Source organism: Dendropsophus ebraccatus, chromosome 15 (genome assembly GCF_027789765.1).
Source record: "Dendropsophus ebraccatus isolate aDenEbr1 chromosome 15, aDenEbr1.pat, whole genome shotgun sequence".
Lineage (NCBI taxonomy): Eukaryota > Metazoa > Chordata > Amphibia > Anura > Hylidae > Dendropsophus > Dendropsophus ebraccatus.
Genome location: NC_091468.1, coordinates 998534 through 1016924, shown reverse-complemented (window position 1 = coordinate 1016924; position 18391 = coordinate 998534). Strand labels below are relative to the sequence as shown.

The following is an 18391-nucleotide window of genomic DNA, read 5'->3' as shown; positions in this document are numbered from 1 at the left end:
GTCAGTGTAGGATATAGCCTTCCAGTAGGCAGGGTATATACCAGCAATACAAACACACAGACCTTTTATTATTACTATTACTACAGACTGCTGGCTGGGAGTTGTAGTGCTGCTACCGCGATATAACCAGCACACTATGGTGACCGGCTGCTGGCAGAAAGGGGGCATTAGGTGTTGTATACACACCCCTAAGAAGGTCTCAGTGTACTCCTTTATGATTTTGGGGCTGGTGGTCCTGGTGTACTGCACTGTATAGCTGGGATATGTAGCACATCCTGCATAGCACTTCACTGCTCATTGGAAGGGGGTATCACAGCGTGTGTCTAGGTCCAGCCTCTACCAGATTGTACCGTACAGCCCCCCTAAACTAGTGGGTACTACACTGTATTGCTGGGATTTGTAGTACACTACCCCTTAAGTGATGATCCCTTTGCATGAGACAATTGCCAGATCCTCAAGGATGAAAGTCAAATTCAAAATCAAAACAGCGGTGGGGGGGGGAGAGGTGGTGAGTCACATTATGCAGGGAATGTTACCCCAACTGCTGCAGTCAAATTGAAAAATCGAAAAGGGTGCTGGGGGTAGGAGGCTACTTGTTGGCTACTGCTGGGCCTTACTGGCATCCATGTTGACTACTGGTGTGCCTGCCCTTGCCTCCATGTTGGCTACTGCTGGGCCTTTACTGGCATCCATGCTGACTACTCCTGTGCCTGCCTGCCCTTACCTTCCTTGTCTTGTCCATTTCGAACCATATTATCTGTGGATGTCATCTTATTTTAGGGGTGTCCTCTGCCGTCCTTTCACCAGCACCTTCTACCTTTTTTCGATGTAGTAGCCGTTTTGAAGGCAGGACACTTGCCCTCTCTGAGACTTTTTAAAGGATTGAAAGTGTATTCATTCGTTAAAATCAAATTCCTCTTAAAGGGAACCTGTCACCCCCCGTGCCGGGGTGACAGGCTCCCGACCCCCCGTTAGAGACCCCTATACTTACCTCATCCCGCCGGGTCCCGCTTCTGGATTCGGTCGGGTCCCGGAGATCTCAGCCGCTGCAGCCGGGCGCGCGCGCTGACAGATGAGTCCAACACCCATAGAGAATGACGGAGCGCTGGACTCTCCTGTCATTCTCTATGGGTGTTGGACTCATCTCTCAGCGCGCGCGCCCGGCTGCAGCGGCTGAGATCTCCGGGACCCGACCGAATCCAGAAGCGGGACCCGGCGGGATGAGGTAAGTATAGGGGTCTCTAACGGGGGTCGGGAGCCTGTCACCCCGGTACGGGGGGTGACAGGTTCCCTTTAAGAAGACTGTATTGTTATTCTTCGTCCCTACCTCCAAAGATATACCTCTCACGCACAACTGCATGTGGGTGTGAGGCTGAATCTAGCCATAATTGTATTGTCCATCTTGGTCTGGGTCTGTGGTGTCAGGCTAAGTTTTTGGGTGGTCCATATGCTACCAGTGTTTGAATGGTTCCATGTGTTCTCACCGCCATGCTGTCAGGCTAAATTTTGGGTTGGTTCAAATGCCAACTCTGCTTTAATGAAACTCTGTGTCCTCACCGCCGTGCTGTGTCAGGCCTAATTTTTGGGAGGCTCACTTGCTACCTCACTTTTAATGGTTCTCTGTGTCCTCACTTCCATGCTCTGACGTCACACTACGTCTGCGAAGAAGCGGGACTGGTTGCCTGGGGCCCACCGATCGCGCCCCTGCCAACCAGCCAGCTGTTTTATTTTATTTTTACTCTTACTCTACTGTGTCAGGCCTAATTTTTGGGAGGTTCCACACCTGCCTCATCTAAAGGACGGTAATGGCCATTTTATGATTTTTTTTTTCTAAGCTTCAATTAAAATTTTAAAATCAAATCAACTTCAATTCAAGTGCAATTTTGCAGGGCTGTCTGGTCATCTATTGTATCTCCAAGATACACGCCACTGTTCAAAGGAACAGACAGTGATAATGGTGGATTCTAATTTAGCCTCCTTGTGTTGTCCATTTCGTACCATATGATCTGTGGATGTCAACTTGCGGGTGTTCTCTGCCGTCCTTTCATTTTTTAGCTCGGGGCCTCTTAAGAAGACTGTATTGTTATTCTTCGTCCCTACCTCCAAAGAGATGCAGTTGTGCGGGATAGGCATGAGGGTGTGAGGCTAAATCTAGCCATAATCCGGCTATTTTAGTTTTAGGCGCAGCAGCACCGCCGTGGGTAAGCGCCAACAGGTGGTGCTCAAACTGCTGAACAGCACCTTCTACCTTCCTTGGATGTTTTAGCTGTTTTGAAGGCAGGATTGACCAGGTTTTTTAATACACAGGCTACCCCACTTGCCGACTCTTTAAAGGATTGAAAGTGTATTCGTTCTAATTCCGTGGCCTGTTAAGCAGACTGTATTGTTCTCTGTGTCCTCACTACCATGCTCTGACGTCACACTACGTCTGCGGAGGAGCGGGACTGGTTGCCGGGGGCCCGCCGATCGTGCCCTCGCCAACCAGCCAGCTGTTTTATTTATTTATTTTTTTGTCTACCCATGGCCGGGGCCTCACCCCCCCCCCCCCCCGGTCGAGAGGCATCAGGTGTACCCTTGATGGTGACCGACAGCTGGCCTAGCCAGTTAGCTGTAAGCACCCAGGTTCCTGTCCACAATAAATCCCAGCCCCTGGCCTCACTCCAATTTTTGGGGAGGCTCACTTGCTTCCTCACTCACTTTTAATGGTTCTCTGTGTGCTCAATGCCATGCTAGGTCTGGTATAATTTTTGGAAGGCTGACTGGCTACCGCTTCTACCTTGGTCACTCTGTCCTCACCGCTATGCTGTGTCAGTCTGAATTTTTGGGTGGTTCATGATAAGCTACCTCTGTTTTAATGGTTCACTGTGTTCTCACTGCCATGCTGTGTCAGGCTGAGTTTTTGGGTGGTCCATATGCCTACCTCTGTTTTAACCAGGCTGTTGCACAGAATTAGGCATAATGGTGCCATTAGGCAGCCTCAGAGGCATCCATACATGCTGCCCCTGCTGTTTCCTGTCCATTTCTGTTGTGTTTCCATCAATTTCTGAGGATGACAGGTTTTCACACGACCTTCTCTCTACCGAACCCGAGTCCCCTGCAAAAATGCTTGAGTCTCCCATTGACTTCAATGAGGTTCATTACTAGAAACGAGCACTCGAGTATCGGGAAATATTTGTCTTGAGTAACAAGCACCCAAGCATTTTAGTACTCGCTCATCACTAGTAGCGACCTTTCTGCTCTAGAAATCTTTTCCAAGTTAAGAAGCCTCAGTCAGGATCAGTATATACTGTATATAGGTAGAGTTGTATATATGGAGGTGTATATAGGTAGAGCGGTATGTGTATATGTATATATATATATATATATATATATATATATATATATATATATATATATATATATATATATATATATATATATATATACACACCGGTAGAGAGATATAGATATATATATATATATATATATATATATATATATATATATGTATACACCGGTAGAGATATATTATATATATATACATACACACATACACATAGGGAAAGCGGTATATATAGAGGTGTATATACAGGTAGAGCGGTATATATAGGAACAGGAGTATATATAGAGGTATATACAGGAAGAGCAGTATATATAGAGGTATATACAGGGACAGCAGTATATATAGTGGTGTATATACAGGTAGAGCAGTATATATAGAGGTATATACAGGGACAGCTGTATATATAGTGGTGTATTTACAGGAAGAGCAGTATATATAGAGGTATATATAGGGACAGCAGTATATATAGTGGTGTATATACAGGAAGAGCAGTATATAGGGAAAGCGATATATATAGCAGTATATACAGGGACAGTGAGATATATATATATGAGGTATATATAGGGACCGCGGTGTATATACAGGTAGAGTGGTATATACATATATAGAACAGCCACTCACCGGCTCCTCGCGCTCCCCTTCCTCGTCTCTCAGGCGTCGTCCTCTTTTCCCACAATCCTCCGCTCTGGATTGTTGTGAACAATACGTAACATCCATTGCTCCTCCCACTGGCTGACGTACGGAATGCGGCCGCCATATTTGTGTCGGTGAGGTTTCCCTCTGTCGGCTATATATACATATGACCAGCGGAGGGCGCAGCATTACCTCTAGTGACAGCCTGGTGTGACGTCATCACTGTGCGCTTCCTGCCGGCGTGACCTGCACAGGACAGGTAATATCCTACAGTGCAGAGCTGTGGGGGTCAGTGCCTCACCACTAGGGGGAGGAGGACCCCGGTGTGTACATTACCGGGATATGGGGGATATGGGGGATGCTGGGAGATATGGGGGAGATGGGGGAGATGGGGGATGCTGGGGGATATGGGGGATGCTGGGGGATATGGGGGAGATGGGGGAGATGGGGGATGCTGGGGGATATGGGGGATGCTGGGGGATATGGGGGATGCTGGGAGATATGGGGGATGCTGGGAGATATGGGGGATGCTGGGAGATATGGGGGATGCTGGGAGAGATGGGGGATATGGGGGATGCTGGGAGATATGGGGGATGCTGGGAGATATGGGGGATATGGGGGATGCTGGGAGATATGGGGGATGCTGGGAGATATGGGGGATGCTGGGAGAGATGGGGGATGCTGGGAGAGATGGGGGATGCTGGGGGATATGGGGGATGCTGGGAGAGATGGGAGAGATGGGGGATGCTGGGAGATATGGGGGATGCTGGGGGATATGGGGGATGCTGGGAGATATGGGGGATGCTGGGAGATATGGGGGATGCTGGGAGATATGGGGGATGCTGGGGGATATGGGGGATGCTGGGAGATATGGGGGATGCTGGGAGATATGGGGGATGCTGGGAGATATGGGGGATGCTGGGAGATATGGGGGATGCTGGGGGATATGGGGGATGCTGGGAGAGATGGGGGATGCTGGAGATATGGGGGATGCTGGGAGATATGGGGGGATGCTGGGAGAGATGGGGGATGCTGGGAGATATGGGGGATGCTGGGAGATATGGGGGATGCTGGGGGATATGGGGGATGCTGGGGGATATGGGGGATGCTGGGAGATATGGGGGATGCTGGGAGATATGGGGGATGCTGGGAGATATGGGGGATATGGGGGATATGGGGGATGCTGGGAGATATGGGGGATGCTGGGAGATATGGGGGATGCTGGGGGATATGGGGGATATGGGGATGCTGGGAGATATGGGGGATGCTGGGAGATATGGGGGATGCTGGGGGATATGGGGGATATGGGGGATGCTGGGAGATATGGGGGATGCTGGGAGATATGGGGGATGCTGGGGGATATGGGGGATATGGGGGATGCTGGGAGATATGGGGGATATGGGGGATATGGGGTATGCTGGGAGAGATGGGGGATGCTGGGAGATATGAGGAGAGATGGGGGATGCTGGGAGATATGAGGAGAGATGGGGGATGCTGGGAGAGATGGGGGATGCTGGGAGAGATGGGGGATGCTGGGAGATATGGGGGATGCTGGAGATATGGGGGATATGGGGTATGCTGGAGATATGGGGATGCTGGGAGATATGAGGAGAGATGGGGGATGCTGGGAGATATGAGGAGAGATGGGGGATGCTTGGAGAGATGGGGAGGCTGGGGAGAGATGGGGGATGCTGGGAGGATAATGGGGGGATGCTGGGGAAGAGATGGGGGATGCTGGGAGAGATGGGGGATGCTGGGAGAGATGGGGGATGCTGGGAGAGATGGGGGATGCTGGGAGATATGAGGAGAGATGGGGGATGCTGGGAGATATGAGGAGAGATGGGGGATGCTGGGAGAGATGGGGGATGCTGGGAGAGATGGGGGATGCTGGAGATATGGGGGATGCTGGGGGAGATGGGGGTGCTGGGAGATATGGGGGATGCTGGAGAGATGGGGGATGCTGGGAAGAGATGGGGGATGCTGGGAGATATGGGGGATGCTGGGGGAGATGGGGATGGGGAGAGATGGGGGATGCTGGGAGATATGGGGGATGCTGGGAGAGATGGGGGATGCTGGGAGAGATGGGGGATGCTGGGAGAGATGGGGGATGCTGGGAGAGATGGGGGATGCTGGGAGAGATGGGGGATGCTGGGAGAGATGGGGAATGCTGGAGATTATGGGGGATGCTGGGGAGATGGGGGATGCTGGGAGAGATGGGGGATGCTGGGAGAGATGGGGGATGCTGGGAGAGATGGGGGATGCTGGGAGAGATGGGGGATGCTGGGAGAGATGGGGGATGCTGGGAGATATGGGGGATGCTGGGGGATATGGGGGATGCTGGGAGATATGAGGAGAGATGGGGGATGCTGGGAGAGATGGGGGAGGCTGGGAGAGATGGGGGATGCTGGGAGATATGAGGAGAGATGGGGGATGATGGGGGATGCTGGGAGATATGAGGAGATATGGGGGATGCTGGGGGATATGGGGGATGCTGGGAGAGATGGGGGATGCTGGGGGATATGGGGGATGCTGGGAGATATGGGGGATGCTGGGGGATATGGGGGATGCTGGGAGATATGGGGGATGCTGGGAGATATGGGGGATGCTAGGAGATATGGGGGATGCTGGGAGAGATGGGGGATGATGGGAGATATGGGAGAGATGGGGGATGCTGGGAGATATGAGGAGAGATGGGGGATGCTGGGAGAGATGGGGGATGCTGGGGGATATGGGGGATGCTGGGAGATATGGGGGATGCTGGGAGAGATGGGGGATGCTGGGAGAGATGGGGGATGCTGGGAGAGATGGGGGATGCTGGGAGAGATGGGGGATGCTGGGAGAGATGGGGGATGCTGGGAGATATGGGGGATGCTGGGGGATATGGGGGATGCTGGGAGATATGAGGAGAGATGGGGGATGCTGGGAGAGATGGGGGATGCTGGGAGAGATGGGGGATGCTGGGAGATATGAGGAGAGATGGGGGATGATGGGGGATGCTGGGAGAGATGGGGTATGCTGGGAGAGATGGGGGATGCTGGGAGATATGAGGAGAGATGGGGTATGCTGGGAGAGATGGGGGATGCTGGGAGATATGAGGAGAGATGGGGGATGCTGGGAGAGATGGGGGATGCTGGGAGAGATGGGGGATGCTGGGAGAGATGGGGGATATGGGAGAGATGGGGGATGCTGGGAGAGATGGGGGATGCTGGGAGAGATGGGGGATGCTGGGAGAGATGGGGGATATGGGGGATGCTGGGAGAGATGGGGGATGCTGGGAGAGATGGGGGATGCTGGGAGAGATGGGGGATGCTGGGAGATATGGGAGATATGGGGGATGCTGGGAGAGATGGGGGATGCTGGGAGAGATGGGGGATGCTGGGAGAGATGGGGGATGCTGGGAGAGATGGGGGATGCTGGGAGAGATGGGGGATGCTGGGAGATATGGGGGATGCTGGGAGAGATGGGGAGATATGGGGGATGCTGGGAGAGATGGGGGATGCTGGGAGAGATGGGGGATGCTGGGAGAGATGGGGGATATGGGGGATGCTGGGAGAGATGGGGGATGCTGGGAGAGATGGGGGATGCTGGGAGAGATGGGGGATGCTGGGAGAGATGGGGGATATGGGGGATGCTGGGAGAGATGGGGGATGCTGGGAGAGATGGGGGATGCTGGGAGAGATGGGGGATGCTGGGAGAGATGGGGGATGCTGGGAGATATGGGGGATGCTGGGAGAGATGGGGGATGCTGGGAGAGATGGGGGATGCTGGGAGATATGGGGGAGATGGGAGATATGGGGGATGCTGGGGGATATGGGGGATGCTGGGAGATATGGGAGAGATGGGGGAGATGGGGGATGCTGGGAGATATGGGGGATGCTGGGAGATATGGGGGGATGCTGGGAGATATGGGGGATGCTGGGAGAGATGGGGGATGCTGGGAGAGATGGGGGATGCTGGGAGAGATGGGGGATGCTGGGAGATATGGGGGGAGATGGGGGATGCTGGGAGAGATGGGGGATGCTGGGAGATATGGGGGATGCTGGGAGAGATGGGGGATGCTGGGAGAGATGGGGGATGCTGGGAGATATGGGGGATGCTGGGAGAGATGGGGGATGCTGGGAGAGATGGGGGATGCTGGGAGAGATGGGGGATGCTGGGAGAGATGGGGGATATGGGAGAGATGGGGGATGCTGGGAGAGATGGGGGATATGGGAGATATGGGGAGATATGGGAGAGATGGGGGATATGGGAGAGATGGGGGATGCTGGGAGATATGGGGGATGCTGGGAGAGATGGGGGATGCTGGGAGATATGGGGGATATGGGAGAGATGGGGGATGCTGGGAGAGATGGGGGATATGGGAGATATGGGGAGATATGGGAGAGATGGGGGATATGGGAGAGATGGGGGATGCTGGGAGATATGGGGGATGCTGGGAGAGATGGGGGATGCTGGGAGAGATGGGGGATGCTGGGAGAGATGGGGGATGCTGGGAGAGATGGGGGATGCTGGGAGAGATGGGGGATATGGGAGAGATGGGGGATGCTGGGAGAGATGGGGGATATGGGAGATATGGGGGATGCTGGGAGAGATGGGGAGATATGGGAGAGATGGGGGATATGGGAGAGATGGGGGATGCTGGGAGATATGGGGGATGCTGGGAGAGATGGGGGATGCTGGGAGATATGGGGAGATATGGGGGATGCTGGGAGAGATGGGGGATGCTGGGAGAGATGGGGGATGCTGGGAGATATGGGGAGATATGGGGGATGCTGGGAGAGATGGGGGATGCTGGGAGAGATGGGGGATGCTGGGAGAGATGGGGAGATATGGGGAGATATGGGGGATGCTGGGAGATATGGGGGATGCTGGTGGATATGGGGAGATATGGGGGATGCTGGTGGATATGGGGAGATATGGGGAGACTAAAACTCCAAAATAATGCCACAATAACCACTAACACAATATTGGCAAACTTCACTGAGAAAAGGTGTGAAAAGGAATAAGATCTAAAATGTAACTTTTAATAATCTTAATTAAAATTAGTGACCAAAAAAAACCTGAAAACCAGACATTAATACAGGTAAACAAAACTAGGAAGTGGTATCTTACCGCTCAATGGTGTCTGTTGAGTCGGAAGAACTGGAGTGGCCGTGGATCATTCAGATTGCCGTAGTGATCTTTAATCCCGAATGGATTCCACGTGGGCGGCTGGACTTTCCCGATCAGCGAATGAGGAAAGAAGACACATACTGGGGTGCATACACAAATGGGAGATAGGACAGCCGGCCCCTGACACTGTCCTATTACACCCTATTAGATCTGTCCCTCCAGACAGAGCTCCCGCCCTAAGAAGGGCGACTCCACCACTCTCACTCCTAGGGTCCCTAGTTAAACCCTACTGATATACGTGGCTGCGTCCCAATGCATTTCATCTCCCGTAAGGGGAATCATCAGGGGATCAAAAAGATATTCAAGTGCCACTAAGCATAAACAAAACACAAGGGTACAAACTGCGCGTATGGTGCCAGCCGCGCGTATGGCGTCCCCTTACTGGTACACAAACTTGCTGGTTTAGATACATATAACTCCGCCCCTCCTGGGTTGCGAATACACACCTGGTAATGGGGGATATGGGGGATGCTGGGAGATATTGGGGAAGATGGGAGATATTGGGGATGCTGGGATATGGGAGATGCTGGTGATGATTCCCCCCCCCACACACACAATTTATATTCATAAAATACTACAAAGTATTAATAAATAGAGTAAAATAATGCAGAGTATCCAGATAAATCAGAGAAATGAGCAGGATGAGAGCCTGTACACTGATATCAAGCACATATATGTATCCGTATGCTGCTCAGTGAGGTGCGGTATATAAGAGACGGCCAGAGCCGCTGCTCAGTGAGGTGCGGTATATAAGAGACGGCCAGAGCCGCTGCTCAGTGAGGTGCGGTATATAAGAGACGGCCAGAGCCGCTGCTCAGTGAGGTGCGGTATATAAGAGACGGCCAGAGCCGCTGCTCAGTGAGGTGCGGTATATAAGAGACAGCCAGAGCCGCTGCTCAGTGAGGTGCGGTATATAAGAGACAGCCAGAGCCGCTGGTCAGTGAGGTGCGGTATATAAGAGACGGCCAGAGCCGCTGCTCAGTGAGGTGCGGTATATAAGAGACAGCCAGAGCCGCTGCTCAGTGAGGTGCGGTATATAAGAGACGGCCAGAGCCGCTGCTCAGTGTATGAATTTTATCATCAACAAATGTCGTTTAGTCATAGACAAAGAAAGAAAAGGTCTCCAAGGTGAGAAGAATTATCACATCGCCTGTGCCCGATAAAGCGCGGAACGTCAGACGTCATCAGTAGCTTCATCTGTGCCATAACTGCGGATATTGGTGGTGGTGGTGCTGGGTCCTCCTCCAGCCAAGGAGAGGGGTGAGGAGCGGGCACAGCCAAGGAGGGGGATGAGGAGCGGGCACAGCCAAGGAGAGGGGTGAGGAGCGGGCACAGCCAAGGAGGGGGGTGAGGAGCGGGCACAGCCAAGGAGGGGGGTGAGGAGCGGGCACAGCCAAGGAGGGGGGTGAGGAGCGGGCACAGCCAAGGAGGGGGGTGAGGAGCGGGCACAGCCAAGGAGGGGGGTGAGGAGCGGGCACAGCCAAGGAGGGGGGTGAGGAGCGGGCACAGCCAAGGAGGGGGGTGAGGAGCGGGCACAGCCAAGGAGGGGGGTGAGGAGCGGGCACAGCCAAGGAGGGGGGTGAGGAGCGGGCACAGCCAAGGAGGGGGGTGAGGAGCGGGCACAGCCAAGGAGGGGGGTGAGGAGCGGGCACAGCCAAGGAGAGGGGTGAGGAGCGGGCACAGCCAAGGAGGGGGGTGAGGAGCGGGCACAGCCAAGGAGAGGGGTGAGGAGCGGGCACAGCCAAGACACCACTAGAAGGATATTCAGAGGAAAGAGGAATATAATGGAACAGACATTGTAGAGGATCTAATGATATCCTGTTCCCTAATGGTCCTGATCCAGGATAGAAGCTCGGCCCAGATGGTCTGGATAAGTGAACACGGCCATATGCAGTGATATAAATCAGCATCGGGTACACCACATCTGGGGCAGGAGCGCAGAGGGTTCGGAGGAGGATTAGTATAAGGGATGGTAAAGGCCTATGTGGCTTTGTGTTAGAGACTGAGGTGAGGGTATTATGTAGAGAAGGTATTATGTAGAGAAGGTGAGGGTATTGGGTAGAGAGGGTGAGGGTATTATTGAAGTAAGGTATTAGGTAGAGAGGGTGAGGGTATTGGGTAGAGAGGGTGAGGGTATTGGGTAGAGAGGGTGAGGGTATTGGGTAGAGAGGGTGAGGGTATTGGGTAGAGAGGGTGAGGGTATTGGGTAGGGGGGGTGAGGGTATTGGGTAGGGGGGGTGAGGGTATTGGGTAGAGAGGGTGAGGGTATTGGGTAGAGAGGGTATTGGGTAGAGAGGGTATTGGGTAGAGAGGGTATTGGGTAGAGAGGGTATTGGGTAGAGAGGGTATTGGGTAGAGAGGGTATTGGGTAGAGAGGGTGAGGGTATTGGGTAGGGGGGGTGAGGGTATTGGGTAGAGGGGGTGAGGGTATTGGGTAGAGGGGGTGAGGGTATTGGGTAGAGAGGGTATTGGGTGGTGAGGGTATTGGGTGGTGAGGGTATTGGGTGGTGAGGGTATTGGGTAGAGAGGGTATTGGGTAGAGAGGGTGAGGGTATTGGGTAGAGAGGGTGAGGGTATTGGGTAGAGAGGGTATTGGGTAGCGAGGGTATTGGGTAGAGAGGGTATTGGGTAGAGAGGGTGAGGGTCTTGGGTAGAGAGGGTGAGGGTCTTGGGTAGAGAGGGTGAGGGTCTTGGGTAGAGAGGGTGAGGGTCTTGGGTAGAGAGGGTGAGGGTCTTGGGTAGAGAGGGTGAGGGTCTTGGGTAGAGAGGGTGAGGGTCTTGGGTAGAGAGGGTATTGGGTAGAGAGGGTGAGGGTCTTGGGTAGAGAGGGTGAGGGTTTCTGGGTGCTCCAGCGGTTAAACCATTTATGAGAAGTGATAGATAACACTATTTCTCTTAGAGAGGCTGATAGATGTTTCTAGATGTTGGATAGTTTATCATAGCGAGAAGAAGGAGCCACCAACACATTCATATTGTTGTTCTTTTCTACTGAGGCCAAGTCTTTCACTAGAGGGTTACAGTATCTTCTAATCTGATAATCTAGGAGAAGCTGTGATGGAGGGAGATCCCAATGCTGACTGTTTCCCATGGAATCATTTCCCCAGTAGATTTCTCTGGATCTCCCAGCACTTGGATACCTAGATAGGGGGCGAGTATAGCTTCCTTATCGCCTTCCAGGCCGCTATTGTACCCTCTTTAATCTGACCCAGGGATAGAACGGCGCAGTCACCAAGAAGCCGCTGCCGCCGTCCGTCTTTAGAACCGCGGCCCGGATCCCATCCACGTCTCCCGGGCCGGTCCCCACTATGACGCACCTTCATTAGAAATAAAGGAGCCGCGTCATACAGGGGCGGGGGATTCCTCCCACTGGGGGCGGCCGGCCCACCTGCTGTGCTTCAGCTCCGGCCCAGGACCCGAGGATAGAACGGCGCGGGAACCGGCTCAAAAAACGGACCGCAGCACTGGCTTCCCTGTGACTGCACCGTTCTATCCCTGGGTCAGATTAAAGAGAACGTCCATATAAGTGTAATAAGGAGGCCATGCTTGGCCACATTCAGGAGAACGTCCGTATAAGTGTAATAAGAAGGCAATGCTTGGCCACATTCAGGAGAACGTCCATATAGGTGTAATAAGAAGGCAATGCTTGGCCACATTCAGGAGAACGTCCATATAAGTGTAATAAGGAGGCCATGCCTGGCCACATTCAGGAGAACGTCCATATAGGTGTAATAAGAAGGCAATGCTTGGCCACATTCAGGAGAACGTCCATATAAGTGTAATAAGGAGGCCATGCTTGGCCACATTCAGGAGAACGTCCATATAAGTGTAATAAGGAGGCAATGCTCGGCCACATTCAGGAGAACGTCCGTATAAGTGTAATAAGAAGGCAATGCTTGGCCACATTCAGGAGAACGTCCGTATAAGTGTAATAAGAAGGCAATGCTTGGCCACATTCAGGAGAACGTCCATATAGGTGTAATAAGAAGGCAATGCTTGGCCACATTCAGGAGAACGTCCATATAAGTGTAATAAGGAGGCCATGCTTGGCCACATTCAGGAGAACGTCCATATAAGTGTAATAAGGAGGCCATGCTTGGCCACATTCAGGAGAACGTCCGTATAAGTGTAATAAGGAGGCAATGCTTGGCCACATTCGGGAGAACGTCCATGTAAGTGTAATAAGGAGGCAATGCTTGGCCACATTCAGGAGAACGTCCATATAGGTGTAATAAGGAGGCAATGCTTGGCCACATTAGGGAGAACGTCCATATAGGTGTAATAAGGAGGCAATGCTCGGCCACATTCAGGAGAACGTCCATATAGGTGTAATAAGAAGGCAATGCTCGGCCACATTCAGGAGAACGTCCGTATAAGTGTAATAAGGAGGCAATGCTTGGCCACATTCAGGAGAACGTCCATATAAGTGTAATAAGGAGGCCATGCTTGGCCACATTCAGGAGAACGTCCGTATAAGTGTAATAAGGAGGCAATGCTTGGCCACATTCGGGAGAACGTCCATGTAAGTGTAATAAGGAGGCAATGCTTGGCCACATTCAGGAGAACGTCCATATAGGTGTAATAAGGAGGCAATGCTTGGCCACATTAGGGAGAACGTCCATATAGGTGTAATAAGGAGGCAATGCTTGGCCACATTAGGGAGAACGTCCATATAGGTGTAATAAGGAGGCAATGCTTGGCCACATTCAGGAGAACGTCCATATAGGTGTAATAAGAAGGCAATGCTCGGCCACATTCAGGAGAACGTCCATATAGGTGTAATAAGGAGGCAATGCTCGGCCACATTCAGGAGAACGTCCATATAAGTGTAATAAGGAGGCAATGCTCGGCCACATTCAGGAGAACGTCCATATAGGTGTAATAAGAAGGCAATGCTTGGCCACATTCAGGAGAACGTCCATATAGGTGTAATAAGAAGGCAATGCTTGGCCACATTCAGGAGAACGTCCATATAAGTGTAATAAGGAGGCAATGCTCGGCCACATTCAGGAGAACGTCCATATAAGTGTAATAAGGAGGCAATGCTTGGTGGAGAGAGGAGGCGGCAAAACGCATCACAACCCAGGAAGGATAACTGGAGATTCTTCCATCTCTCAATGTCCTGATTTATTTTTTTAAACACAGGGGGGACTGATACCCAGATAGGCAATACAAGTATTTACTATTTCTACTGGTGATGATGATGATGGTGGGTGATACTGGTGATGATGGGATGGGTGATGGTTGGTTGTGCCCTCTTTCCTTCTGACCTCTTCCTGTTCCTTCCCAGCATCCTCTAGGTCAGGGTCATGGCGCTCTGCAGCTTGTCCCGCGCCTTCTGCACTTTAGCAGTTAGCGGCAGTCGGGCATCGCTCCTCCACCAGGTCAGTGCCACTCCTGCCCTGCTGTGGGCTATTAGCAATATCCACTAGGGATGCTGGGGGTAGTAGTCGCCGCTTGCTGGGGGTCTGTGTCATCACTGTGTTCTTCTCTCCTGTAGGCTGCCACCTCCTCAGTGCTGCCCTCTAGAGGTCTCCTCACCACAGCAATCCTCAATCACCTGGAGATCTGGAAGCCTCCTACCAAGTATACCATCAACCCCATAGGGAAGAGGAAGACGGGCGGGCGGGACCACACTGGTACCAGCTCTATGTGCCGCACTCTGCCCGGCCTCTCCCCCCTCTGGTTCTTTCACACTACCACCTCTCCTCCAGCCATTCCTGCCCCTCTCCTCCTGCCTCCTCTATGGTGGGCTCCTCCTGTCACTCCCCCATGGCCAGCCATTCCTGCCCCTCTCCTCCTGCCTCCTCCATGGTGGGTTCCTCCTGTCACTCCCCCATGGCCAGCCATTCCTGCCCCTCTCCTCCTGCCTCCTCCATGGTGGGCTCCTCCTGTCACTCCCCCATGGCCAGCCATTCCTACCCCTCTCCTCCATGGTGGGCTCCTCCTGTCACTCCCCCATGGCCAGCCATTCCTGCCCCTCTCTTCCTGTCTCCTCTATGGTGGGTTCCTCCTGTCACTCCCCCATGGCCAGCCATTCCTGCCCCTCTCCTCCTGCCTCCTCCATGGTGGGTTCCTCCTGTCACTCCCCCATGGCCAGCCATTCCTGCCCCTCTCCTCCTGCCTCCTCCATGGTGGGCTCCTCCTGTCACTCCCCCATGGCCAGCCATTCCTACCCCTCTCCTCCATGGTGGGCTCCTCCTGTCACTCCCCCATGGCCAGCCATTCCTGCCCCTCTCCTCCTGCCTCCTCCATGGTGGGCTCCTCCTGTCACTCCCCCATGGCCAGCCATTCCTGCCCCTCTCTTCCTGTCTCCTCTATGGTGGGTTCCTCCTGTCACTCCCCCATGGCCAGCCATTCCTGCCCCTCTCCTCCTGCCTCCTCTATGGTGGGCTCCTCCTGTCACTCCCCCATGGCCAGCCATTCCTGCCCCTCTCCTCCTGTCACTCCCCGTGGCCAGCCATTCCTGCCCTTCTCCTCCTGCCTCCTCTATGGTGGGCTCCTCCTGTCACTCCCTCGTGGCCAGCCATTCCTGCCCCTCTCCTCCTGCCTCCTCTATGGTGGACTCCTCCTGTCACTCCCTCGTGGCCAGCCATTCCTGCCCCTCTCCTCTTGCCCCCTCTATGGTTGGCTCCTCCCATTCCGTCACTCCTCCATGGCCAGCCATTCCTGCCCCTCTCTTCCTGTCACTCCCCCATGGCCAGCCATTCCTGCCCCTCTCCTCCTGCCTCCTCCATGGTGGGCTCCTCCTGTCACTCCCCCATGGCCAGCCATTCCTGCCCTTCTCCTCCTGCCTCCTCTATGGTGGGCTCCTCCTGTCACTCCCCCGTGGCCAGCCATTCCTGCCCTTCTCCTCCTGCCTCCTCTATGGTGAACTCCTCCTGTCACTCCTCCATGGCCAGCCATTCCTGCCCCTCTCCTCCTGTCACTCCCCGTGGCCAGCCATTCCTGCCCTTCTCCTCCTGCCTCCTCTATGGTGGGCTCCTCCCATTCCGTCACTCCTCCATGGCCAGCCATTCCTGCCCCTCTCTTCCTGTCACTCCCCCATGGCCAGCCATTCCTGCCCCTCTCCTCCTGCCTCCTCCATGGTGGGCTCCTCCTGTCACTCCCCCATGGCCAGCCATTCCTGCCCCTCTCCTCCATGGTGGGCTCCTCCTGTCACTCCCCCATGGCCAGCCATTCCTGCCCCTCTCCTCCTGCCTCCTCCATGGTGGGCTCCTCCTGTCACTCCCCCAGTTGTTCTCCGTCCTATGTCTCTCACTCTCCTCATGTCTCACAGGTCGTGTCCGGGTGCGTGGAGTTGGCGGGGGGCACAAGCAGCTCTTCAGGATGATCGACTTTCAGAGACTGCGCTATGAACCTGGGCGGGAGAACACTGCATTCCAGGAGAAGGTGGTGGAGGTGCGCTATGACCCCTGCAGGTAAGTAGCCCCCCCCCCCCCCATGACGTCTGTCATGGATGAGCTCATCCTCCCCTGCTGACATCCGTCATGGATGAGCTCATCCTCCTCTGCTGACGTCCGTCATGGATTAGCTCGTCCCTGTACATGTCTTTCAGGTCGGCAGACATTGCTCTGGTTGCTGGTGGGCAGCGGAAGCGTTGGATCATTGCTACAGAGAATATGAAGGCTGGAGACTTGATCACGTCCTCCGGCCACATTGGACGTATGGCAGGTATGATCAGTGAAGGAGCCCGGGGCCCTCAATGTGACACATGACCGTAACCGTCTGCTCTTCTCCAGTGTCTGCCCAGGAGGGTGATGCTCATCCGCTTGGGGCGCTGCCAGTTGGCACCCTGGTGAACTGCCTGGAGGTGACCCCCGGGAAAGGTGCCGAGTTCATCCGAGCTGCTGGTAAGAGAAAGGCCACACAGCACCCGCGGGGGAAGGGGGCAGGGGGCTTCCGACTGACATGTTCTTCTTTTGTAGGTACGTGTGGGGTGTTACTGAGGAAAGTGAACGGAACCGCCATTGTGCAGCTGCCCTCCAAGAGACAAGTGCAGGTGCAGTATCCTGACCTCTGACCCCGCACATTGCGGGGGCCACACCCTAATGCTTCCTCCCATTACAGGTGCTGGAAACCTGTGTGGCCACAGTGGGTCGCGTCTCCAATGTTGACCATAACAAACGGGTGATCGGCAAGGCGGGGCGCAACCGCTGGCTGGGTATCCGACCATCCAGTGGACTCTGGAAGAGAAAGGGTGGCTGGGCCGGGCGCAAGATCAAACCACTGCCTGCCCTGAAGAGCTACGTGAGATTACCGAGTGCCAGACCAGCGCCCCGACCCTGACGGTCTGCCTAGGACTCCGCCCTCTGGACGGTCTGCCTAGGACTCCGCCCTCTGGACGGTCTGCCTAGGACTCCGCCCTCTGGACGGTCTGCCTAGGACTCCGCCCTCTGGACGGTCTGCCTAGGACTCCGCCCTCTGGACGGTCTGCCTAGGACTCCGCCCTCTGGACGGTCTGCCTAGGACTCCGCCCTCTGGACGGTCTGCCTAGGACTCCGCCCTCTGGACGGTCTGCCTAGGACTCCGCCCTCTGGACGGTCTGCCTAGGACTCCGCCCTCTGGACGGTCTGCCTAGGACTCCGCCCTCTGGACGGTCTGCCAGGACTGCAGCGGCAAGACTGGGGGAGTGATGAACCAGAGGGAGACAATACTGCTGCCTTCACCCCACTGTGTGTGTGTATAGGGGGGGGGGCTATGAAATAAATTAAGTGAACCCCTTATGTATCTGCTGCTTATATTACTGCGGGTATATAAAACAGAACTGTGAGACTAGGACATGAGTGCAGCTCTTCTGTATGACATGAGGACAACGCCCGCGCCCCCTGCTCTGTAGGAGGACAACAAGCCTCCCCTATTGGCTATGCAACTGTCTCTAATCCAGGGTAGGCTCACCTCCTCCCCCTACACTATGATCACCTCCTCCCCCTACACTATGATCACCTCCTCCCCCTACACTATGATCACCTCCTCCTCCCCCTACACTATGATCTCCTCCTCCCCCTACACTATGATCACCTCCTCCCCCTCCCCCTACACTATGATCACCTCCTCCCCCTACACTATGATCACCTCCTCCCCCTACACTATGATCACCTCCTCCCCCTACACTATGATCACCTCCTCCCCCCTACACTATGATCACCTCCTCCTCCCCCTACACTATGATCTCCTCCTCCCCCTACACTATGATCACCTCCTCCCCCTCCCCCTACACTATGATCACCTCCTCCCCCTACACTATGATCACCTCCTCCCCCTACA

General features: G+C 54.3%; 2 protein-coding genes across 2 annotated transcripts in view; one reads left to right on the top strand and one right to left on the bottom strand.

Annotated features, from left to right (window-relative positions):
* KLC4 (kinesin light chain 4) overlaps positions 1-4038 on the bottom strand; it is a 57530-nt gene extending 53492 nt beyond the window's left edge. The window contains exon 1 of the mRNA XM_069955413.1: positions 3944-4038. The gene's annotated coding sequence lies outside the window, so the exon portion shown is untranslated. The remainder of the gene's footprint in view (positions 1-3943) is intronic.
* A 79-nt stretch (positions 4039-4117) lies between these two features.
* On the top strand, positions 4118-17850 carry MRPL2 (mitochondrial ribosomal protein L2). The gene is made up of 8 exons (XM_069954410.1): positions 4118-4214; positions 14415-14508; positions 14625-14763; positions 16404-16545; positions 16683-16798; positions 16867-16977; positions 17053-17126; positions 17195-17850. The coding sequence occupies exons 2-8, from the start codon at positions 14434-14436 to the stop codon at positions 17411-17413; spliced, it is 876 nt and encodes a 291-aa protein (XP_069810511.1). The 5' UTR covers positions 4118-4214; positions 14415-14433; the 3' UTR covers positions 17414-17850.
* Positions 17851-18391: the final 541 nt, after the last annotated feature.

Coding starts and splice junctions, on each gene's coding strand:
- MRPL2 (XM_069954410.1), top strand. CDS start 14,434: ATGGCGCTCTGCAGCTTGTCCCGCGCCTTCTGCACTTTAGCAGTTAGC. Junction 14,764..16,403: donor GGGCGGGCGGGACCACACTG/GTACCAGCTCTA, acceptor CATGTCTCACAG/GTCGTGTCCGGGTGCGTGGA. Junction 16,546..16,682: donor GTGCGCTATGACCCCTGCAG/GTAAGTAGCCCC, acceptor CATGTCTTTCAG/GTCGGCAGACATTGCTCTGG.